The 25,323-nt window shown below is 46.2% G+C and overlaps 1 protein-coding gene across 1 annotated transcript; it reads right to left on the bottom strand.

Moving 5' to 3' along the window:
• Window positions 1-57: 57 nt before the first annotated feature.
• LOC119444834 (diencephalon/mesencephalon homeobox protein 1-B) lies at window positions 58-25,323 on the bottom strand. The gene is made up of 4 exons (XM_037709179.2): window positions 25,171-25,323; window positions 7,719-7,863; window positions 6,051-6,161; window positions 58-464 (listed from the first exon to the last, which is right to left on the bottom strand). Exons 1-4 carry the CDS (start codon window positions 25,318-25,320, stop codon window positions 58-60), a joined length of 813 nt encoding a protein of 270 aa, XP_037565107.2. The 5' UTR covers window positions 25,321-25,323.

The raw sequence follows: 25,323 nt of genomic DNA, 5'->3' as shown, positions 1-25,323 counted from the left end.
CTGGATAGCAAGAACTTTACTTGAACCGAGTTCACGGCCACACAGCCAAGGACAACCTTACGTCGGCTCGTGGGACGCTCTCGTTCTCCTCGAGTAATCTGACCAGTGCGCCAGCTTCGCCGAGAAGGCGCAAGCCGTCTGGCGAGCTCGCGCCGCGTCCACGTACACCGTCGATGAGGCAAATCCGGGCCAGCACTGCTGTTCGGGGCTCGCTGCACAGCCTAGCATGGCTGCTGCGTCGGAAACACTGGGCGGTGGCGTCGAGTATTCAGCCGCAGACCGGACGCCTCCTCTCATCGGCGGACAGTGCAGTGGCTGGAGCGTATCGTCGCCGCCCATGGCCATTCGCAAGGACGCCGACGCTCGCTCTTCGTGAAGCAGCGGCCGCGAGCTTAGCCACGACCTGCACGCCGCATCGTCCACCGTGATTGGATGCCGATGAGTGACGCAAGAGGCCAAAGGTGCTGGAGAGGAAGAAAAATAAATATGGATTCCAGCACTTTTGCGCGTAAGGCACTGCATTTCCCCTAGTTAAGAGATACTATACCGTACGCGCCTGACCGGATTACAATCGCGCACATCCAGGCTCCGCGTGAAAGCATTTCGCGTTCCATCGCTTCAAATCTAGAATATATGAATTAGAGCATAGGTCCTAGAGGTGTAGATTATAGGTATTAATGCGAATAACCCTTAGTCCCTTTCTCTCGAGCTTCGCCACAGTAGGAGCGCTGCAGGAGTCACGCCACAAAACGCCCGGCAACAGCTCTTGACATCCGAAGCTTTCAGCAGCACGTCAACACATTGTCGCTCTACCCTATAGACTGAACAACAATAGAAAATTTTGTATCTACGAGCTGTTGATGTAATTATACGTACGTGCATAGGCATTCGTACAGAGTATAGATGCCATTGGTATTTGTATTCTTTCGGAGGAAAATCAAATAAGCGGCGAATTAATAAATGTACAGGCACATCAATGACAAAATGCACGAAATCCTGTCGTCGTGCGTCGGGTCCCTTTCCCTTTGGAGTCGCCCTTTTAGCGCCCTTTTAGTACATCACATTGTACTTTTACGTATTATCAAACTAAAGGCATAAGTAAAACAGATCTGAAACATTGTCAGCGGTTTCGGACAGAGAGTCCACAATCCGCAGAAAGTAGTGTAGAACACAACGAAAGTAATAAAATTAGAAAACGATTAGAATTCACACAACAATGAAAGAGTAAAAGAAAATTAATATTATGCAACATATGGCAGGTGGCGTCAAAACACTGCCAGGGTAGTCTAGCGTAGCTATACTAGCCCGTCACGCTAGCCCCCGTGGTATCACTCAACTTCTTTATGGACATTACAAGCATAACTTAGCATTTATACGCCTAACTTTGAATTTCCAGAATTACAGAGGTGTAAAGATAAACGCGTTTGTGAGAGTAAAACACAGCATAAAGTCCATTATCAACAGCTGCCGAACAAAGGAATCATCAGTATGGAGCCAACGTTGTGACTAAGGAACTTTTCTTCGTCAGTGCCAAGACGTGTCTTTACCAACCGTTGGCTTCATTGCCAGGATTCCTTTGTTCGGCCACCGTAGATCAATAAAGGTCTCGAAGTGGTTGTGACCCTTTTGTGAACGAAAAGCCTATGATCATGTCAACGCAAATCAAGTGTGGGACGAGAGAAGCAAGACGATGACGGCGACGACGATGGCAAAACTACTGATGTACTCTGGCGAAGAAACGTTACAACCTGTTCTCAGTTACAACTTGGGCTATACCCGCAGGCGGTACAACCTCGCACGGCGTCTGCGTAGTGCTAGCTGCTACGAAGAAGGGACTGGAAAATGTGGACCAGTCCCGAAGGTCGTGCAGTTCGTCGCAGCATCTCAAAGTGCCACGAGGAAATACGGGGGAAAGATGCTCTCGCTGAAGCACGCAAGGACCCTTCACCACAAAATGATGCTTCTACGCGTACAGTGTCAGACAGAGACAAGCTTGGCTGCTGCGAAAATATTGCCGGCTATAGCTTCTTACGAATTTTTTTCCTGCAACATGCTTCTGATCGCAAGCTCAATGCGAGCCACTGAAGCGGCACACGAAGGTAACGTGCAGCTACTTTGTCCCAGATGATACCAGTGAATGCCAGCTAGTACAGATGGTCTTATCATCCACTGATATAGCCAGAATCTTCGAGAATTAAGAAAATTTGTACTTGTATCAGTTGCCAAAGGGATTTAGATTCATGTCTACTAGGCGCATGCCTGTCAAGGCACAGAAAAAGGCTGTAACATCTAGGCACTCTTTAACGCGCAAAATACCGTAAACGAAATTCTTTAACGCAAGTATGTAATATTTTACGGCAACCTCCGTGTTCGAAGTTGTACAGTGCTATGCGATTGAAACGCGATACTCGGAGCACGTGGCTGCCGGTGCTTTTTGCGCCAGCGCTGAGGGCTGGAGCTTGGGGATGCCACCAAACTGATTAATTGTGGTATACGATGAAGGTGAAGAGCCTTTGCGACGCATTGTGGCTGCATTTGGTCCCGAAGTGATCACCCAGTGCTCCCCGGTTGCGCACAATGCGCCGGCTGCAAGCGGTCCGTGTATCGCGTTTCAATTTCTCAGCTCTGTATAGCCGTGCTCAATTTTTGTTCCAGAAAATGGGGGAGGGGGCGTTAATTTGGCAAACGCCATTTTCGCAGTCATCGTCTAAAAGTTCACAAGAGCACATTTGCCATAATACACTACGCAGTTCTTTAGCTGTATTTGTATTCACATTTTCGTAGTACACTAGAACGTGAACATCTGTATCACGCTACAAGATATACGACACACATTGCACAGACAGTACTCGCTGTGCTCAATTCATTGAACTTCTCTTTTCAATTAAGAAGGCAAGAAATGCTGGCCAGTTACTTTTATAACCCTTTTAACCTTGTCAGCTCTTCCCTTGTCTCTTTTTAAGTTCATTGTCAATACCTCGAATTAGATTAATTGCTAGTAGCTGTCACAATTGTAGCTTTAGTGCCGTGGGAAGTTATCTTTAGTGAAACTTCTTGTGGGGTATTCTGTGCCTTTACATGGCTCCTCACCAGGCCCCATTGCAAATTTTAGTTAAGCACTGGAAGTTCTGCCGCCTAGGGATGGTTTCACCGAAATAATTATTAAAATAGGTTTATTATTGGAGGAGGTAGAAGACATTGAATGTCCTGTTTCCATACCGCCAGGGGGCGAGCGAACAGGGACACCCTCTCCCTCTGCCTCGAGTAGCGTTCGCAAGCGACGTTTCTTCCCCGCCTTCTCCCGTAGGGCTCCCAACCCCAAGTTTGCCGCGAGACGCTAGCGCCACTCCTTCTGCCACGTACACACTAGCGGAAAAACGCGCGCGGCGCGCCGCCGGCGGCAAGACGCGCGCCGCGAAAGCAGCCGCGAAACGGGTTTTTGTTGCCGCGGCAGGGATCGCTCCTGGACCGATTTTTTGCGGTTTGCCGCGTGCCGCGGATGAAGGAGACCAATGAGAGCGGCCCGCTTCCGTGACGTGCGCGCGGGAAACTGGTGCCATGCGGACCCGCCCGACCGCTTGTTTCTCGTTTCGCACTATCATCTGCACGCGTGAGCTCGCGGATAGTTCGATAAAGGGAGAGGAGTCTAGTCTGTCACGTGATTGCCGCAGCGGCGCGCCGCCGGTTGGTGTGGCCGCCCTGCCGCTGCTGCGTTTTGCCGCCGGCGGCGCGCCGCGCGCGTTTTGCCGCTAGTGTGTACGTGGCATTCCCTTAGCAGAGAGCCGCGTCACCATCTATCGGCGCGCGTGCAAAAAACCGCCTACCACCATCCGCAGAATCAAGCAAGCCGGAATGCCCAAGTTTGCCGTTTTCTTGAATGCTTGCTATAATTATATTATTCGAGGTAGCACTGTCGCTTCGCCTTGTAGCTCAGTCGTGACAATTTGCTCGTGACGACGGGAATATCACTACAACTCTACTTTGACATGTTTTGAGTGACGCATAGAGCGCCTGCTGATTTGCGCACGCGACGCACATTGTGCTTTTGCGTGTTTGACAGAGCGTGCCATCTCATTGGACAAGCGTCTGGATCGGTAACATTTCTGCAGTAGCAAATTTTGAGCAGTTGAGCCCTTTAGTACATGCGTATGATTGGATAGCCCACTTGTCAAAATAACACGGACCGTACTGCGACATCTCGACTCGGACAGTCATGTTGCGAGAGGAGGGAAGCGACGGTTTCAATCGCTTTTGACTTTCCGTCATTCTTTAATAGCGGTGAAACACGGGCACCATCGTCCGTGATCAAGCCCGATCCAAACCAAATTTTTCGATCGCGATCAAGAATGGTCGCTGCCACATGGTGCAACAATCTGGATCGAGTTGGGTGAGAGCAATCAGCAGACGGTGCAGGCGACAGCCTAGGACCGGTATTTTGTAGCGATGCGTTATGCCTTATTCTATACTAATCTTATCATCCACCGCTCACGGCCGGCTGATCCCGTTGATAACGTTTGCGGACCGTCGCTCTGACCACTAAGCAAGCGCGATAAGCGCGAAAAGGCATTAGCATCGGAAAGGCATCCCTACAAAATACCGGCCCTACTATCGCGATGGACTGAATCCGGATTGCACACAGTCGTGGTCGAAAGTGCCCGCGTAGAAACAGCCGATCCGGATCGAACTCGATCGCGACACAAAGTACCTGTGTGACAGGCACTAAACATATGACATTCGTCATATGTTTAGTGTCGCGCGACGCGACGGTAAAAGCATCTCTCTTGGTACTTATGACGCAGCTTTCCACGCGAGTTTCCTCACGCTTTTTGGTCTTTGACGAATCCTATGCCTCTTTCTTCGTTTTCGTTTTTAATATGGTGATAACATCATATCACGCTTCACATCACATTTCTCCGGCGGCTGCTCCATATCGCGCGGCCGCGCGGGCCCTATCTTGAAAGCGATCTGTGATTACTACAGATAGGTGTGCCGAGGGCTCATAGCTTCGTGTGCGCTGTGTTTTCGCCGCTTAGTTCGCGTTGAAGCGAGAGGCAGCACGAAGGTCAATTTGCTCGCTGGTGCTGCCGAGCTTCCTCACTCCAGCATTTTGACAGCGAGTTTCCGTGGTCATCGAGCGAGATGGGTTCATGGTTACTTGTGCGCGCGTGGCACCATGCTTGTTAATTTAATCATCGAAAGTTTACAAGTTTATACGGCCGATAAAACTACTATCCTTACTTTGTATAGGCACCCTGCGCTAAAGCTTCGCTGAGTAGACAGCAGCGCCAGAACACACAGCCTAACGAGTGGTGGAAGCAAAACTGGTGGGACGCTGCATACATTCGACGGGACAATTTCGGTCGCTTATCACGGGGCAAGAGCGTCCGAGTAGTGAAAACGTTGAAAGTGCGCATGCGCAGGGCATAACACTCAGACGAGCTACGAAATGACCGCTATCGTTTGGAATGGCGTATCATTTTCATCACCTCTCTAGCGGCCGGTGTCGGCGACGCTGGGTGAAAAATGAAAACGTCGTAGCGCCCTCTGAACAGTGTAGAGTGGCCATAGTTGTCTACTAATTTGTGTACTAATTTGCTATCTCAATCGATGCCGCGTCTTTCGGGCGAAGCTGCTACTTTGTTTTTTCTTCTGTTGCTATTTTGCGGCGCGGCGCATACCCGGTGGCGACGTTCCGCTTTCCGCATTGGACGATTTACCGAAGTAACGTGTCATAGAGTGACGTTGCTAGGAAAGTGTTTTACTTCACAGCGTTTGTGCGTGTTACCTCGACTCTCTTGCTGAGAGCGGCGGTTTCTGAGAGGGAGGACGCGCGGGTTTTGGTTTGAAATTTCAAATGGTTGAAATTACAGCGCAGCGCTTTAACACATTGCAGACACGATCGTGAGCGCGTGAAGTACGCGCTGAGCTTGTCTGTTTTAAATGGCCAAACCTGGTGAGGGGCCCTTTAGCATGCGCTTTCTCCAAACTTTCAGCTGCATAGTCATAGTTTTTGCCAGATTTTAGCCTTTAAACTGCTCTGACATGCATACCTTCCCCTCGACGTTGTTGCTGGACGCGCCTTAGGTCGTCGCTTGGCGTATCTTGCAAGTTCTCTCCTGCCACCGTAGACTCATTTGTGTGGACTTTCGAAGCTGGGTGCCCTGCATCGCACAAAGAAATAAATGTTGCACGCGAGCTACCTAGACATGGTGGTTTAGATGAAATCTAAATGGTAATTAACGAAGAAAAAGGTGCGACAAATTATTACGAGTGTACCCGTCTTGCCACTGTCAGCGGCTAGTAACTTTTGCTTATCAGACACTTTTTCTTTTCCGGCCTTTGAAGTGCCGCGAGGGGCAGGTGGCCGTTGTGCCTCCGCTGGCTCAGCCAGTGCCTCAGCGCAACGATGAGCCTCGTACCGTATTTCGCCGTATTTCCGCGTGCATGGAGTGCGGCCGGCCGCACGAACACCGGAGGCTGCAAAGTTTAATTACCTGTTGCGCACCTGTCGATATAAAAGCCGGTGAAGGGCAGCGGATCTCGCCATTCAATCACGGACAGACAGCATTTAGTGTGACCGGCGGTTTTATCCTAATAGTAAGAAAAATGGATACAGGGTATACATATATACAAGGTATATGTACACAGCTGCACCAATTTTTTTCAATGTTACCTGTGGCAGGTAGAACAATTCTAATCCTTCATTATGCTACTTGATGAGGCGGCCATTACTTCCACGAGAAATCAAAACGCCTAATTGAATTATTAACATAATTATGCTAATTAACTTCTCAATGAATTACATTAAGGCACATATTTCAATCTACGAATTATAGTCAGTGAGTTCACAAGGGGTATTCACTTCGAATGAATTTATCTGGGCGGCGCTATTTTCGAGATATTAATTTTCAAAGTGTCCGACGAAATGCATTCGTGTTGCAGTTACCTCTTTGAAAAAAACGCTGTTTTATGCATTGAGCACAAAAATAAGTGGAACGCCAATGCATTTCGTCTGACACATTGAAAATTCATCTCTCGAAACTAGCGCAGCCCAGAAAATTCATTCGAAGTGAATACACCTTAGAAGCTCACCAGTTACAGTCTGTAGATTAAGATATGTGCCGTAAAGTGATTTACGTAATTATGTGCGTAAAGTTAATTAGCGTAATTATGTTTATTATTCAATTAGGCGCATTGATTTCTCGTGGAAGTAATGGCCGCCTGATCGAGTAAATTTTATCAAGGATTAGAATTGTGCTATCTGCCACGGGCAATTTTTTTTTAATTTGGCGCAGCTAAAATATTGCCCTTACCGCCGCTTTGTTTGCGCCCAAATTTCGCGTCAATATTGCATTTTTAATCCTTGTGGTCCAATACAACACTTGCCATTGTTGTTTGATTGGTTCGGCAAGCTACACGCGGCAAACTCAGTTCACGTCCATGCAGCAGCTCGCTTATGATCTTACGACGGTGTTATTTCTAGATGATTTTGGCAAGCAATTATTTCAAGTGTTATACTGTACGACACGGTAGAAAACGACAACTTGGCCAGTATAATATTGTTGTCTGCTTTCGGCGCCTTTCGTGGCCTCTTTCGTTGCCCCTTATATAAGCACCGAAAAAAGAAACCACATGGGAAGAAGAGGGGAAGGAAGTCGAAGCTAAAGAGAAAATTAGTTCATTCGCGGGCTTGCCCTGGCGTTTTCGGGATCTCCTACCTTTGGTCGGACGGAAACCGTCGAACGTTTCTTCTACTTCGTGTCTGCCGACCTCAGCGGCGGTTTTTGCACTGCTGACTGCGCTCACGGAGCCCAGCTGCTTCTGCGTCTTGCGATGCTTAGCCCTCCGGTTCTTGAACCAGACCTACAAGCGGAGAAGAATTGAATGAGTGCAATCACGCAGGCCAAGTGCAGTATTAAAACCCACGGCTATAGTATTTGACGGTGGCAAGCCGCGATTGTGCGTGCGCCCGTGCAGCGCGCATGCTAATAGACATCCGGGCGCGCCCATGGCCACAGCGCGTGCACGGCGACCACTCCCGAGAGCGGCACACTACGCGTGTCTGGCGTGTTTCTCGCACGTCTGAGCATGGGTGGGAGCGTGGCGTAGGGCCCGACAACCGTTGAACTAGCCTGCGCGCGCCAGAGAAGGCTCTCCGGGTAGTGCGCGGGCGTCATCGCTGGCGCAGCGGCTCCGGCGCGCGCTTGGACGTCACATTCTCTGAAGTCCGGGGCTGCCGCCGATGACTGCGCCGTTACGTGTCCGGAAGAACCGCGAGGCTCATGCTACAGCGCACCGGGGGCCGACCGCGTCGGCGCGATGATTTGTGAGTGGCAGCGCTTTCGGAGGTTTCCTGAGTAGTAACTTGCCGCGCTATCCACAAGCGGTATAGCCGTTGAATCGTGCCGCTTGTCCGCTCCCGTGCATACCAAATGTTTGCCGCGAATCGTTTAGTCGTGAGGTTTATTTTTCCGAGCATGTTTCTCCAGTTGCTTTCTTATAGTCGCACAGTTTGCTGAGATAGCCATCCCGATGCCGTGTATTGTTCCCGCCGCCGATGATGCATCGCCGCGCGGGGAGCCTTGTTGCGGCTCCGTCAGGGCAGCTATATTCTCGCCCCCCCCCCCCCCGTTTTTTCTTTAAGTTTGCTTTGCCCGGAAATAAGCCAGTTCCGCGTGTCGTGACTGAGCGTGTTTCTCGTCGGTGGCAACCCCAGCAATTCCGGACATCGCCTTTAGTTCACAGCTTTTACACCACGTGGCGTACGGACCTTTCAGATTCGAAATTCGCGCGATGACGCACGAAGTGTACTGGACGATAACAGAATACACGTTTTAACAATAAAAGAAAAAGAAAAAAAAGGACCACGACAACAGCTTTCACTGTCGAGCATGGACGAGCGCGAATCAGGAATAACTGATCTGATAACCGCCGCGCGTATAAGACGAGCAGCCAGCTAGTCTACTGTGAATCAGCAGTTTTGCTGCTATTGATAGTCGTTTAGAGGCTCAGCCCCACTTCGAGAAAGCGGGTGTAGAACCTTGAAAGAGCGGCCTCCGACCCCCCCCCCCCCCCTTCCGTCCATCTTTTCCTCGTCCAACTTTTTGTCCGGTCGAATCAAAAAAGCAAAAATGCACTTTTGTCACTTCATTTCTCGAAAGCTGATTCTAAAATAATAATGTAAGCTTGCTAAATGGTCGCGATGGGCGCATGTTTCAGGATATGCAGTCGCATGATTGACACCCTTAATCTCGGTTGGCCTCAGTTTATGAGTCCATTTGCGCATTTGCGTGCAGGTGCCTGATCGAGCTATGTTCACTGCCACGGAATTTCTGTTTTTCGAAGGCGAAAGCCTTAGGTGCATGGCTATATTTTCGGTGCTATTGGCAGTGACCTTGGCGAAACCGCGCCATAACGAAAATGGCCGACACCGCAAAGAGTAAAATCACGTCAACAAAAGCTCGGATTGACGTCAGTTTTCTCAGGGAGGTTCCTGTGAACAAAGTAAATTAGTAGCTTTGTAAAGAAAATTTGCTACATTTCAGCCGAACATCTTTCTAAGCTCTTGGTAAGCGACGGGTGTAAATGCAGAAAATCATCTGTAACTGGTCAGTGTTCGAAGACCTGCTTTACTGCACAGTGGCATAGCCAGAAATTTTGTTCGGAGAGGGGGAGCCCACGTTGCAGCGCGGCTTCCTCCTTATAGAATTGGTCGAGGGATCAAATACATCAATAATAACTGCATTTCCATTGCCAATGTCATTGTATATTAGAGGCTGCAAATAAACTACTGAGTGCTACCCACTGTCAACTAAAATATGTATTTTTTTCATAAAAGAATATATTCGCATGTCCCAAAAATTGTGGCAGAAATAACTGATATCAATGCTTCCGCGTTTTTTTTGGTCTATTTAATTAGTAAAGGAAATATCACGCGAACTTTAGAACATCAGAATATCATAGAATATCAGTTCCAAACCAGCAAAGCAGTGCATACAGCTGGTGCGAAAAACGTAAAGGCCATGAAAAGAACAAGTTGAACACAAATATTTTGATAAATCTTTGTCATTAAAGAACTTTGTTTACTTTTTTGTACAGTCGCCAGCAGAAGTTTGGAGACCATGGCATCAGCAAAAAATTTAAATATATTCAAGCGCAGCTGCACGGCCCCGAATTGGCTTAATACGTTGTATTGGTCCATCACGCGCACGTAGGCTTGCGCTCTTGATTTCAACCGTAATGCCCAGGCTGCGAAGGAAAAAAATAAAATTTTGGCAGCAGAGAGGCCCGGCCTTTCTGTACCGACGTGGGAGCGGCCCGCTACGTGCTGACGCGCGTTCCGAGGGACCGTAATAAAGCTTTATCATACCATCATACCCGACCTTTGGTCCACAAACTTTTGCTCGTGACTGTACATATGCAACGGCCAGGGCAAAACCTCAATGACGCTGTCCTTCGTTGCTGTAGATTGCGCCTGAGCAGTTGTTACCGGTCGTGTATTGTAATTACACCGATAATATAGTCGCAGCAGTGAGTACATATAAGAAGCAGGAGTTCTGCAAGATGTAGATTAGAAATGCGAAAATAGAATGAAAATACAAGTGCGAAGATACAAGTTGATAAAGGGCACAAAAGTGTCACTGGTAACAAAATGCACTGTTTGTATACACAAAGCCTCGCTACAAGATGTTTAAATATATGTAGATGTATCCAATAAATCCACGTATTTAAGCAAACGTCACTGTATGTAATGCGTCAAACAAGACAAATAGACATGTTGCGCAGTCACACATAGTAGTAGCTTTACGCATAGAAAGACAGACAATCCAGGCAAGGACCAAACTATGATCGCAGAAATCGTGATATGTTCCAGAAGGACCGCCTGTTGGGCTAGTTGGTCTAACATAGTTACTTTCAGTTTGGCAGAACAGTTTGGTTCTCCTAGAAGCTGACAAGGAAGGTGGATTTGTTGTGATGCCGAAAGGCATGTTCAATTAAAAAGCCCAAGTGGCAGTGGACAAGAACTTTGTGGCTGTTTAGAAAAGTGCAGTGAGGGTTAAGACTAAGTTCATCAAATTTTTTAAGGACTTGGAATTGAATGATCTTGCTAGTGCTATTAGAAATAGTAAGGGGAACAGTCTGAAGGTTTCCTTTTCTGCAAAAACACATCAGGTAGATGTCCCTTTCAGAACCATTGTGAGCGAAGGGGGGGCTTGGCAAAAGAATGTTAGTCAGTTTTTACTGAAGAGCCTTAAGTGACTCACGGTTGTTGATCCTTTCCGCGTGAGGAAATCTGAAGAAGTCACTGAATATGTGAAGCCCAACGAGAGTATAGATAATGGCTTGTCTGTTGACGTTGAGGACTTGTTTTATTCAGTACCTCAAGATAAGCTTTTAGTTGCATTTGGGAAGTGCATTGAAGAGAGTGGCGAATGCGATTTCCAAAACTCCGCTTGCTTGTGGGTTCATAATTTAACGCTTCTAGAATTTTATCTTAGTGTAACATTTATTGTTTTTAACGAGCAGCCTTTTCTGGAACGTAGAGGAATGTGTATTAGGTCTTGCGTGGCTCCGATTCTATGCGACATATTTTTAGCTGATATTGACAGTGCGCTTGATTTGGCTTTTAATGGGGGGGGAGGTAATCAAAGTGCTTCGGTACGTCGATGACTTTTTAATTCTTTTAAAGAAAGAGGACGGTTTCACTGCCCTTGGGAGTGTTTTAGATGTTTTTATTCAAGCTGGGCAGGGTTTGAGTTTCACTCATGAATTGCTTGGAACTGAGGGGTTACAATTCCTGGATCTCAGGCTAAAATTTAGTATAGGCCATGTTTGCTGAGAGTACCTCCCACGGGTTAAGAAGTATCCCCTGCCTTTTGAGTCTGCCCACTCTAAAATAGTAAAAAGGGGCATCGCATTACAATGTCTGGATGCTGCGCTCCGTAAGTCATGCCCGCATTCAATGCAGCATAACTTTCCCAATCTGATTGGTCGCCTTTTAGCAGCGGGATTCCCTGAATTGCTTGTTGTTGCGGTGGCCGAGTCTATCCTGCAGAGGGTAAAGAAGAGAACTGGAGCGGAAAGGGCTGCGACCCAGCGATGGATGGCGAGACCCGTAGCCATGCCTTATATGCATCAGGTCTCGCACAACCTGAAGAAGGTCGCGAACAGGCATCGTATTCCTGTGGTCTTCACGGCTCCTAATAAGCTATCCAGGCTCTGCCCTCGAATTTGCGGTGATAGGAAAGAAGGTTGTCAAACAAGCCAAGATAGCCGCTTCGTGGGGTGTGCGACAGGAGTGGTATACTCCGTCCCCTTGTTGTGCGGGAAGGTGTACATCTGCCAAACCGAACGGTGCATAAACGACCGGCCCAGGGAGCATGCGCTAAAAATTAAGAAAAAAAGGACAAGTATGCACATTTGGTTGCCCACATCATTACGTGTGGTTGCGAGGCACGATTTTATGAGACAACTATCTTAGACAAATCAACAAACTACACGGCTAGAGTGGCTCTAGAAGCATTCTACATCCACAAGAACTCAGATATTTGTATAAGCGAAGCGTCAATTCCTTTGTACAGCGCCGAACTGAACTATTTGAACTCTGTTGCCTGAGGGACATAGTACTGTTAACTTTTTTAGATTTCTTTTTATCACCTCGAATGGGAAAGGGGCGTGACACTGGTGTACGTGGTTCACCTTATAAATCGGAGGGTTTGTTGACGGAAATAAACGGTGGGTAGTAGCGCTCGTCCGCGTCTGTCGTGTCTTCGTGTGTGTTGTGCGTACTTTTTTGCGCTATGTCTGAAAGTAACTCGTGATATGTAATTGGGCCATGCGGCGGTCGCGACAGCACCATATGGGTAGATAATAGAGGAATAATGCAAAAATCTGTACGAAAGTGTGTTATTTAACTGCCTGCAGAGCGGCGACAAATTTTCTGCACCCAAAATTAAGGAAGGGTATTGCTTCGGCTCAAAACAGAAGTAAAAGCGGGTAGCTAAAAAGGAAAGAAAAGACCAAACGAAAGCCACAGATGATGCGGCAAGTTGAACTACCCAATATCCGAGTGTGTTTGTTGGGAAGCGCCGCGAGGGCCGGCTTTCAATAAAAAGGTCGGTAAAAATTGGTTATTGATGTCCTCGTAATTTTAGTTTTCACACGATAGCTTTGATCATGATGCTACCTGTTTGAATAAACGGCGATAATTTCTGCGGTTTTACAAACTAATGAACAGTCATACGTTTTCATAATTACGCGTTTATGGACCCGAAGGAACAGAACCTTTACTTGCATTGATTTTTGCCGCTTCCCAGCTAAAGGACAAACTTCACTCGGCGGGGAAGTTTAGTGAAGCGGTCAATGACTTCGGACACGTTGATGCCGACGTCTCTGTGGACGTCGGCATCCTTGTCGAGCCAGACCTTGTCGTCCGCAAAAAAGAACCACCTCAAAAATAGACCGTTAACTTTCTTCTGTTTTCTCTTATTTTACTTTGCCTGCCTAACCATGTGTTCCTCAGACATTGTAGAGCGCAAGAAGTTTTTCTTATCTCATGTTAAAAATAAACTATCTGCGCTTGAAGTGGTCACTGGAACGGTGGCTAGAATCTGAAGCCGTTTCTACACATTTACATAGAACCTGCAGTCGCAATGAGAGAGGGCATCTTTTTCGGTGCTAAAACCTAAAAGTACTCCTTCGATGTCGTTGGCATCCTTGTTTAGGTACCTTGCACGAACAGTGAACTGTTGGATACCGGAAATCCGTCGTTTCGTCAGCAAATATGGAGAAGCGGCCTGCACCATTTACTTTTGCATCTAGGCTTTCTTTGATAATTTCACCACAAATTTCTATAATTTGGTTTTGTACATCTGGGCTCAAATGCGAGGTATTACTGGGGAAACATCCAAATGGTTCTTCAGATATGTAGCTCCACAATCAGCTCGCAAATGAAGAAGCGCTCTGAAAATACCAATATTTTCAGAGGGGATTTGCTTAAATCTATAGGACCACTGTCCCTATGGCCACGGAGAGCCAGACCTTGTGGTCCGCAAAAAAGAACCGCCTCAAAAATAGGCCTTAACTTTCTTCTGTTTTCTCTTATTTTACTTTGCCTGCCCTGGTCCAGCTGATTGATCACATCGGGCGCCCTTCCTGAAAATGTTTGGAGAAAATTATCAGCTGCCAGCTGGCAGTCACGGTCATATTTAGTATTTTCGTGTGTGTGGAAGATTGCGAGCGCGGCCTTCCATTTCTGAAACGGCTTGGACATGAGGGCTCCAGTGCGCGCATGTTAGCTCAAGTTTATAAGAACATTAAACCCATAAAGTTCCAGAATTGAAAATCTAAAGCACGCCTTTGGAAATGTCAGTGCACCTTTCGCGTCATAAGTTTGAGAACTTTATACCCATAAAGTTTCGGAATTGAATTCCATGCGCTCCGTAGATTCCGCGGCCGCTGCGAAATGCCGCAACACGCCCGCTCGCTATCGAAAAACCATTGACAGTTTGTGCTGGGATGGGGCTCCTTGGGTTATGCGAGTCCAGGTGCCAAGGGCGTTGCGACGAAATCCAGCCCGAGTTCGCAAAAGTGCGTGCCGAAATCTGTTTTCGAGCGTGAAAAGGACATTGTGGACAAAATCCAGAATTATTCCCGGCGCCGGTGGTTGTTCTGGTCGGCGGTTCATGCCAGCACGAAATAATTTCGGGGGGGGGGGGGGGGGGGGGGGTCTGAAGTCCCATCAGTGCTACTGCTACTACTACCCCTACTGCTACTACTATTACATTATTAATAAATTATTATTATAGAGGAAGTACAACAACAATGAAAACTTTACATGAGATCCAACGCAGTGTTTTAGCATAAGTGATGCGAATGTTCCATTGCGATTATAGAAAATTTTTCATGTGTTAAATTTGTCGATTTGATGCAGATTGACAGTGGAATCAACATTCTTTGGCTTACTTATCGTGATTATTTTTTTCATTCACCATAAACCACATCTCCACTATTAAATCCCTTAAGCAAACTTTAGTGGACTCTGGGCTTGGGCTCCCGTGTACTAGTGAGGGATAGTGCCCCTGTATACGCAGGGCCTCTCTTTTCCTCGCGCCACCGGCACCGCCGTTGGCCGAGCGTCGTCACGCCGCGACAATGGATATAAGTCGTTCTACTCGGCACAGAGCAGAGAACATGGCGGAAACAACACCCTGTATACTACTTGCTTCAGGTCTTGTGCCATCCATATCGGCGTGCACTAGAGCAGTATACACGCTCCCCCTCGTCTCCGCGCAAGAACTATCTGCAGCAACTCTGAGCATGAAGGGACGCTGCGCACCGGGGCTGCGCAAATCGCAATGAAAGTGGGAAAGCTGTTTACTCTGCGCCGGACAGACGGACCGTTGTCGTCTACAGTAGTCATTAATGCGAAAGCATTACATGAGCCATGAGGCAGGAAAGCCGGCGTCATCCACAACGAGTGGTATCAAAAGTCAATGTGACTTCATCAGCGTCTTGAATGAAATCAGTAGTAATAGAGAAGATAGTAAACGGTATGACGACGTTAATTAGTAGTAATTATGGGTAGTTATTGTGAATTAAGGTGAATTACAGTGAAGTGAAATAAAGTTACAAGTTAGAGAAGGGTGACTTAAGGTGGTGTCAAGTGAATTAAAGTGAAGTAAAGTAAATTACAATGAATTAAAATTGGTTAAGGTGGATTAAAGTCGATCACCATATCAACTCGTAGCTACTTGGCGATGAGTTCTGAATGGTTGTGGTCTGGTGATTAATGAACGCAGAGAAAAGAAAGCGAAGGAAGGATCGCAAACAGGTTGTAATACTTAAGAAGTCTTTATTGGTAATGACTAAGAGGAGTCATAATGCTTTCGCATTCAAATTACGTAAGCATACTTAAGGTACAATTTTTTTGCCCATGGGCCGCCACAGGGCTATCGCTTTAAACCCCCCCCGCGCCTCTGCCCGCCATATAACGCTTTGCAGTAAACCTTCTCTGTGATAGCGTTCATGATCCACCAATAAAACCCGCCATGTTTGGCTACGTCATAGTGCACACCTGTCGCTTGAATATCGACAATATTTTTAATCTTCGGCGCGAACGTCTGTCACATCCAATTATCCTCGCGTTGCAATGGCAGCCCCTGCCACATCCGAGTTTCACCCCACCACCCGTATATTTCGGCCGGCAGCATGCTGCACTGTCAATGCTTGAAGGGGTCTGCTGCGTCTCGGCGGGAAGCTCCCCTCGCTAGAAACCGGCGAAGTTTCTGCGCGCGCTAAGAGTGCATGTTTATTTCCCCTTAAACACTACGATTAGGAACATCTAGGTTTTAAATTTTAATTAAATTATCGGCTTTTACGTGCCAAAACCACGATCTGATTATCAGGCACGCTGTAGTTAGGGACTCCGGAATAATTTGGACCACCTGGGGTTCTTAACCGTGCACCTAAATCTAAGTACACGGGTGTTTTCACATTTCGCCCCCATCCAAATGCGGCCGCCGTGGCCGGGATTCAATTTCCTGTTTTACGTTTAGTCTACTAACACTGCACAAACTTTATTTTTTGTCGTAATACAGAATACAGGCACCAGAGTGCGGCTCATAAACACATCGGTATAATGAGGTGTAATTTGTGGATACATTTCTCGCTATGGGTAATATAGGAGCTCCTTTCTCGCAAATATGTGTCTTGGGTCAGAGCGCTTATGCTGAAAGTGGACTGATTGTCCGCGTTTTCCGTGGAGCTACCGAAGTGACTGTGAAAGCCTTTCGGTGTTTAAAGGTGTAAGCCTTTCGATGCCAGGCGCCTGAATTATACACAAAGAACTCGCTCGTCCGGAACCAGAAAAGTCGCAAGCATCATGCCAAAGTCGGGATTACCCGACTTTGGGCGTAGCTTCGTTGAAAATAAACTAGCTTATTCTCAGAATCTCGGCCGCGTAAACTTTTGACGGTGACTGTGCCATTGAACACCTGTATTTTCTTTATTCTGCACATATTTTTTAATGAATGGCCTTCCAAGCAACGTCATGCAATGCTTACACCTGGTTAATTTTCAGGACAGCCATCTCAGACATGATGTATTAAGTGTAAAAACTGAACTACTATGTAGTGTCATTATTATCACCAATGAGGTGTAATAAATTTGTAAACAAATAAAGGATAATAAGATTGCCTATGAAATTTTACTAAAATCTCAGGACTACTTCAAAATTTCGCCTGTTCGTCTTGTGTACCTCCCTATGCTTTCTAGGAAACTGAAAGGGCGAAAATCAAGTGTGAAATTGACATGTCCTGTGGCACCATGGCAGAAAAGGGAAGGTTTGGCTTAGTAGGACCATGTGAAAGGTTCAGCTGCCATTGTGCTACTCACACACAAGGAATGACACTTTTGTATTTTATTTATAGGCAGTAGACAAATGATAAATGATGCTCAGTGCACGCTGGCGTGATCATGACAAAACGACCATACCGATATGGGTCGTAAACGATTATAATAAAGGAACATTTCTGCAAACCGTCACGGTCCTTTCTCATGTTTCTTCAATTATTCAAACATGTTAAATTTAGGGTAGGAGAATATTCGCACATAATTACTAAAGAATTGCCCCAGTAATCATATCATGGTGCTGTGACCTGATTCAACTATAGAGTTAGCCAAGAACAGAACAGCAGAATGCTATATGGCAACTTCGGTAATTGTAGCCGAAAACAGTGCACAACTTTGTGGGCATAATTCAATAAAGGTGTGGTCTGTGATTGAAGTCGTTCTCTATTTTCACACGACAGGCTACATTAACACGTCCCAGAGTCTTTTCGCATAATTTCCAATACTCCTCTGCGTAAGTTGTGATAAAAGGGTAAAAGGATATGAAGACTTTTAGTATTTCTCGAATTTTGTGAAGGTATATGGGAATGGTTCAAAACGATAAGACACGTGCGCAGCATATTGAGGGTAAAATGTTTATGTTTTGAGGTACTGGTTTGTACTAAGCAAACACGCTTGTGCAATAATAATTCGGATAGCCTTCATTTGCACCGAAGGTCAGGTATACGCAAAAATTCTGCTTTGATATAATGCAAATACACTCAGTCAAATAGCTTCAACTGTATTCCTTTGTAAAAATACTACGTCTGTGGCTGCAGCCAACTTTTCTACTTCTGTGTCTTTTAATTGCACACACTGGGCGCTATTTATATTTGTGGCACGTTTCAAGCCGCACAAGAGTTGCACAAAACACGCATTTCCCAAGACGTAGCTGAAAAGGCAAAATATTTCTTAGTAATGTCTTAATAAATATCCACCTTAAGAAAGAAATGTACTTTCAAAACACGTTACCTGGGTTTATTTTCCAAAATACAATATACCTAACGTGCAAAAGTTGATTGGAAACACGTTCGCATGTTCTCGAAACCAGCCAGCTATTTTTTTAGGAAGACGTTGGTACAGTAGAAAGAAACTAAACGAGAACCATAACCAAATGTCCTGCATTTCGGAATATGCCATCGGGTGGAAAACTGCCAAACTAAGCAGCGACAAAGTGATAAGAAGAAGCGCGGCAAAGCTGGCTTCAAACCTACGAACTCACGATCGTGGTTATCAGTGATCTTGATCTGTGGTTGCTCAACACGCTCGGCTACCGCTTCGAAGCGCTGCTGTTGGCGAAAACTAGGTTTATATATGTACCACAATAAATTCCGCGACCTTGTTATGAAAACTGCGATTTTGGAACGACTTCTTAGCCATTTCAAGAGCTGCTGCTGCAACTAGCTGAAAGCTGATTCATTGAAGTTGATAAATCATTGAAGTTGATAAATCCCTAGGATTACGTCAGTCAATGCAATAGGTTCATCGCAAATTGCTTTTTACTGGCCAAAAAAGCCTCCAAAATTTTGGTTTTTCAATAGACTCCCATAATTGAAACTTCGCACCCAATTTGGAACGAGTTTTCTGCCGTAAGTAATGGTACCACTTGCATGTTATTTCGGGCTAAGCGCCAAGAGCCTATTTCCACGGGAATATTTTAAAACATGGCATCTGTGATTAGTTATTTGAAAAAAAAAACGACTCTCTCTCGTAGAAAACGCGTATGTTTCAGAGGCGGCCGGTAGAGGCGCTGGTCGACGATGTCCGAAATTCCTGGTAACGTATAACAATTTTACACGCCTTTAATTTCCAAATCTTTTTCTTTTAGGCTCATGGTAACTACTGTATTCTACATACTGGGGCCGGATTCACAAAAACGTTCTCACGCTAAAACTGTTCGCAGAAGCAGGTGTCAGCCAATCGTGGTGCAGCACTTACGATCGAAAAGCTTTGTGAATTCGGCCCCTGGTGCTTTGTTACTCTGTTTTAGATCTTGTTTGGTTCGGGTATCACTTCTTATAATGTTACCTTGAAAAAAGTTTTAATGCGTGTATACATGCTACCCGCTATAATCCTCCTCGAGCGAATATGGGACTGTGTGATAAATAAATGAAAGGCTGTTCCAGTGACTGAATCGCCCTGGTTCTGTTTTCAAGAAGGCTTAAATGTGCGTGCGATGAGGCGAAATTTAGTCACGGTGTTACGCAGGCTAATAACGAAATTGGGTCATGCAGCAATAAAACATATACGTACCGCCGCAAATATACACAGGCTTCAAGCGTTGAGTTGTACGAACAATGCTGAAATTTTGTTTTTATAATAAAGTTTTACCGCATGGCCTGCATATTGGTTCTTGGTTCACTAAAGTCATGTTGTTCTATTGATGGTCTAGTCGTATGCACGCCGTCATATGCAACAGTTGTCGCCTTGCGTCACCCTTGAATCACCTGTTAACAATAAGATTGTCGAACTTAGTGTGTCCTAGTTAGTGGTTTTTCCCACATTCCTTTGGTGCGAGATATCATTTTGTAGTTGGATTCATGATCTGTCTCGTTAGCGAATTTATTGTAAGGATAAGACCATGCCGCGTGCAGTTGGGCCTCTTCTCTGTGCTCTATTATGTCTGACTAGCGGCATTTTCAAGCTTAGTACATTAAATAAAAGAAGCAAAACAATGCAGCACTTACACCATAGAACATTCATTTGAAGAGCACAAATTTTTCATGTGCCAAGAAAATGACAACGTAAGGGTGTGTAAACGGTGTCATGCCACCCAAAAAGCGTTTAGCATTTAACGAGAGTGCAGCAATCAGCTGCTCAATATCGTATTTGACCGTTTTTTTTCCCCGAATCCCTACACAACGCCGCCACACACGTCGCACTGTTTAGGTGTTTCCGTCGAACGAGACAGTGACCTTATGTTAATGTATTGAGACGCTGCCCAAAACAAACAGGAAGAAAACAACAAGAGACGGGAAAGAGCGCACACTACCTAATACCACCATTTTTGGGCACTTGTACTTTGGATTCACTTTTAAAGCAACGGCTTGTGCGAGAGAATATATCCATTTTTCCAACAAGGAATCGACCCACCACCTGAAATTCTCTTTCTGCGTGCTGATATGCGCCATCCAATAGAAAACCGGATTTACAACATGCATGTGCCATCATATCCGCAATGGCAGACACCAAGCTGCTTTTTGTAAACGACACGCTGAGCCCCATTTGCTCGAAAAAAATTATCGGCACTCAGTCGCAAGAAGACAGAACTGCGCCTGTATTCGAAACTTGTATGTGTATTGCGCCTGGCTTGAGCGTAATGAGTAATAATAATATTAACTACAATATTATTAACAATAAGGTCAATTTCGCCCGACAGGCGAATCACTGATTGCGACAGAAATTTATTAGACAGCTGTGCAAACTAAGGTTAGTCGTTTTATCAGCTGCATAAACGGCTGTAAACATTCGCTTACTAACTAAATTAACCAAGTAAGGCTAAGCACTACCAAGTCATTCCCAGCATTTTCCGGAATTTATTGATCATGTATTGATTATCGATTAGCTGCTGGTTGACCATCGATTGTCTATCGATGAGAGACTAAGCTTAAGTAGTCCCAACCATGCTTAGCTAGACTTAACCAGGCTCAGCTTCGCCAGTTCACAGAGGTATGTGTCATAGCGCTTGGACCCTTTCTGCACTACCGCCAGGATCGGCCTACAGTTTCTGTCCGCAGGTTACGGACTAACGCTCGGTTTAAACAGCTCCGCTGTTAAAAAACCGCGAGAGCTACTCACTCTTATATGACGTGTGCACACTAATTATGCATGTGAGAGCGAACAACAGAAAAATATTATTTTTCGATTCTATGCCTTTTTACCATCAGCCATCCGCAATTGGTCAAAAGTTTTCGGGCTGCGTCGACTTCGCCTGTCTGTCACCTGACGTCCAAAAACCTTGAAAAATCACTGCGTCAAGGTGGCTTGTACGCATTAAAGATGCATTATTACGCCGATCAAAACTTAATTTTCTTTTTAATAGCCGGACACTGCCCCGTTCCGACATCAATAGAAGGTGGGTACCCGCCGATCGCTCTGGCACTGACTAGTCGGAGCTGCCGTGGAGAATGGATTTATTTGCCTATATTAAAAATTTTGCGTGACATTATATGGTTGTCGAGTCCTTTCAGCACGAAAACGACATCGCTGTGTCAAACTTTCTTCACTGAAGATTCGTTTTAGCTGCATTGTTACGTTTCCGTTGCACGCCGACGTAATTTTATAGCAGACACTGAAAGCTAAGTAAGAAGAAGCAGGGCAAATGCGGACGCCGGCAACACCCTGCTCATCAGGTTATCTACTTTCACTGCGCTATCCCGGCCCCACGTTACCCCCTCCACTTCTGCGTGCTCATCGCCCTTGGTCAGCCAATCAGGTAAGAAATATATGTTAAGTTAGGCAATGCTATTCCTTTTGAAAGCAAACAACATGTGACCTCCTACAAAATAGGAGAGCGTTTAAATAGCCTTCTGAAACAATGCTACGAGTCACCGCCCGATGCTTGCGTTGGCGGTTATTTAAATTGGACATCAGGTGATTAGAAGGAAAACAGATTGGAATAGTTTTACGTTATAGGGTCCCAGCCATCGGCCTGCCTAGACTTTTTACCCAGCGCAGATCGCTTTCTAGATCAGGGCCGCGCGGCCGCGCTCAGCCGCGCCATACGTAGCCGCCACGGGAGTAAAACGTCCCCCACTTTCACTGCAGCCTTGTGCGCGATGGAAGACGGGGCGCTTTTTCCCCGCCTTCCTCCCTTGCGCACGCGAGACTGAGCAACCATTCTTTGCTCACCCTGTCATGCTTTTTACCCATACCATACGGCGCGCAGCCACGATGTTATCGCACTTGGACATTATACGAAACATCACGTCGACGACGACGGCGGAAATGTGCCTGGAGTGTCCATATATTTGCAATCGCAATAAAATTATGTGGATCCGACTGAGTGTGGTAAGCAGAGTAAGCGAAGCTTTCTCTGCTGTTTGCTTTGACTGACGATAGTACGCGGTGATCTTAACAGTGAATGTTTAATTTCTTCAGCATTTAGTGCAACCCGAGAGTGGTGAGTTGATGTTCTGCGTGTACCTGTTTGTCCGTGTAATACACACAATACCCAGCGAGACGTGCTTGCTTAAGGCATTGTTGCGCGCCGTTTTTCATAACCTTCGAGATTGAGCCACCAGGCTTCTAAGATGAATCTGGCACGCTTCCACTCGCACCGGCAACATACGGCATCCGGCCGCGATGTTATCGCATTTGGACTTCGCACGGAACATCTCGGCGACAGCGAAGGCGACGCGGATGACGTCGGCGTAAATGCGCCTAGGGTGTACATATAACTGCTTTCACAATAATAATAAAAAAAAAGTTGTGTACGGGAAATACCGCTGTCATAAACTAGAAGCTTGTTTCCCCACAGTACGACTGAGTTTGTGGAGAAACAAACGCACTGTATGTTTCCTTCGTATTTCCAAGCGATTTTGTGCGACTGCATTTAAAAGCCCGGGATCAGGTTAGTCATGTCCGAACGATCGTCAGACCAGTGTTTTGTTGCGCTACGAGGACATTGTAAGAGTCACCTTACGAGAGGAAATATTCCCGACAAAGCGGGGCTCCGAGAAGTATTCTCAAGAGATTACCAATTTGTTCAGCTAAGCAATCGTGTGGCTCACAGCAGGCCCTACAACAATTTACCCGGTGTAGTTCAGCGGTTGCGGCTCCACTTTCTCAGACCTTCACAACCTTACCTTCGCGTATAAAGTGCGAGATTTGCTTACACTTAACAGGCACGCATGATTTAAGTTATACTTCCGAACTGAAAGAAGAAATGACGCAGAAACTCGTCTGGGAGTTGCCTAAGTATGCACAAGCATTATGCCGCTTGCTAATCCCCACGCTGCCCGGTGTCATCATCAATGGTATGAAATTTCATTCGACCAGCATAAACCCTTATAAACCCTCATCGGTCGTTATCAACCTTATCGAACACGATCCGACCCTTACGATCTATTATCGGTCCTTATCAACCTGGATGTCCAGCTAAGCTGTTACAAAACCACCACTACAATTGCTGAGGGAGCATGCAATGTTTATTCATGGTTCGGATGCTTGTTTTGCACTTGTTCTTTGTTGAAACGTGTGCAGTTCTGTGTATTGTATGGGTGATCTCAATGAATGTATGCGCTGTTCGCTTCACTTCGCTGAGCGCTTGTAGCCTCTGCCTTACTTGATTATGAGCCATTGCATTCGTCTTACGTGACGGACGGAGAAATTTCTCATTTGGTAGGCATAGAAATGCTTATGCATTTAAAACTAAAACGGGATGGTTTATTAAACGAGACGAAGCTGCTTAATTTCGCTGTAACACGGGGACTATCTTTTCCTCTTTATTTCGTTCCGTCACGCGCACTATAGATCATGAGTTTTTCCTTTCAATTTGTTTTTACACTGATAATACTCAAACCTTCGCATTGTCGGCACATTGCACTAAACACACGTAACACACGTAACAAATTAAGTAAACACCTAACAAGTAACACGTAAACACACGTAACAAGTGCTCTATTTGGCGAAGTCCTTTTGTGTCAAAAATTTGCCTAATACTAAATCTGTCTAAGCACCTTATCTTTCTAAATACCAAATGAAACACTTTACCATGCACCGAAACTTGAGAAAAAGGGGGGCGCGCAACCAGGCTTCGCGCTTCGATGGCACTCCATAAAGCCATTTGGCCCGCTCCTTCTTGCAGAATCTAATACCATCATGTTTCCTTATACGTCATGGAGCAAATATGCATCACAGCTGCACATTCGTGTCCATTTTTGACATGGTCCGCAAGCTCTTTCCCATCAATTCCACGGCGGACGAATCTTTTGCCCCTGTAGACATGCTTTGCCGCATAGTAGCCAAACAAAAGCTCCCCAGGAAAAAAAATTCAGCCAGCGTATTAAAACCAAACTGGACCTACATATATAGAGAGACCTAAAGTATGTGCCACTAGAGTGCAATGAGCGGATGAGTTTTTACTGTGCTGCAAACTACATTTTAAAAATCACCCCATGCATTTTCGATGGGTCTACAAAAGTGCCCTAGGAAAAAAATCCAGCCAGTGGAATTAGACAACACTCGACATATACCGTGAGAACGTTGTCGGGATTTAGTGCCTAAAGTGCAAATCGCAAAAAATGAGCCATTGCACAGTAATCGATTTTTAAAAAATGCTTCCCATAGAGTTACGCCAACCGCATCGCCCCAGGGTCGGCTTCGCCGCAGTAGTCGATGTCCCAGATTGCTGGACTTGTTCCGACTCAAGCAACCACCTGAGTTTCAGGCATGGTCCCTCGAATACTAACGCAAACAAAAGAGAAAAACCTCAATACACCGAGAGCCACAGAAAGAGCAAGAAAGGTACGCATTAAGATACTAGCAGTGGCAGATCTAGGAAACGCCGTTCAAGCCACCGTTGCGACAGGAAGACTCGTCTCCGTCAGGGCAGCAACGCATTTGTTACGCAACTCAGCACAACTCTGCTCTCCACGCGATGATTTACAGGGATATTAAACATTCTGAGTCGCCACCGCGGCACGTATACACAGCTAGCGCGGCAAAAGACGTGGCTGGTATCGGCCACAGATCACACTCTGCATCCCTTCTTTGAATACTATACCCAGAAAGAGCCCTTAGCAGTTCCGTGTCACTGCAAAAGAAAGGGCCATCGCGTACCTGAATGCGTGCCTCGGGTAGGTTGGTGGTGAGCGCGAGACTCTCACGCGTCCACACGTCCGGGTAGGGTGCCCGAGCGAAGCTGCGCTCCAGCGCCGACAATTGCTGCTGCGTGAAGGCCGTACGGCTACGGCGCTGCTTGCGTACCATGGG

The sequence above is a fragment of the Dermacentor silvarum genome, chromosome 1 (assembly GCF_013339745.2).
Source record: "Dermacentor silvarum isolate Dsil-2018 chromosome 1, BIME_Dsil_1.4, whole genome shotgun sequence".
NCBI classification, from domain to species: Eukaryota; Metazoa; Arthropoda; class Arachnida; order Ixodida; family Ixodidae; genus Dermacentor; species Dermacentor silvarum.
The sequence above is the reverse complement of the archived record's forward strand: the minus strand, read 5'-3'. Positions and strand labels throughout refer to the sequence as shown.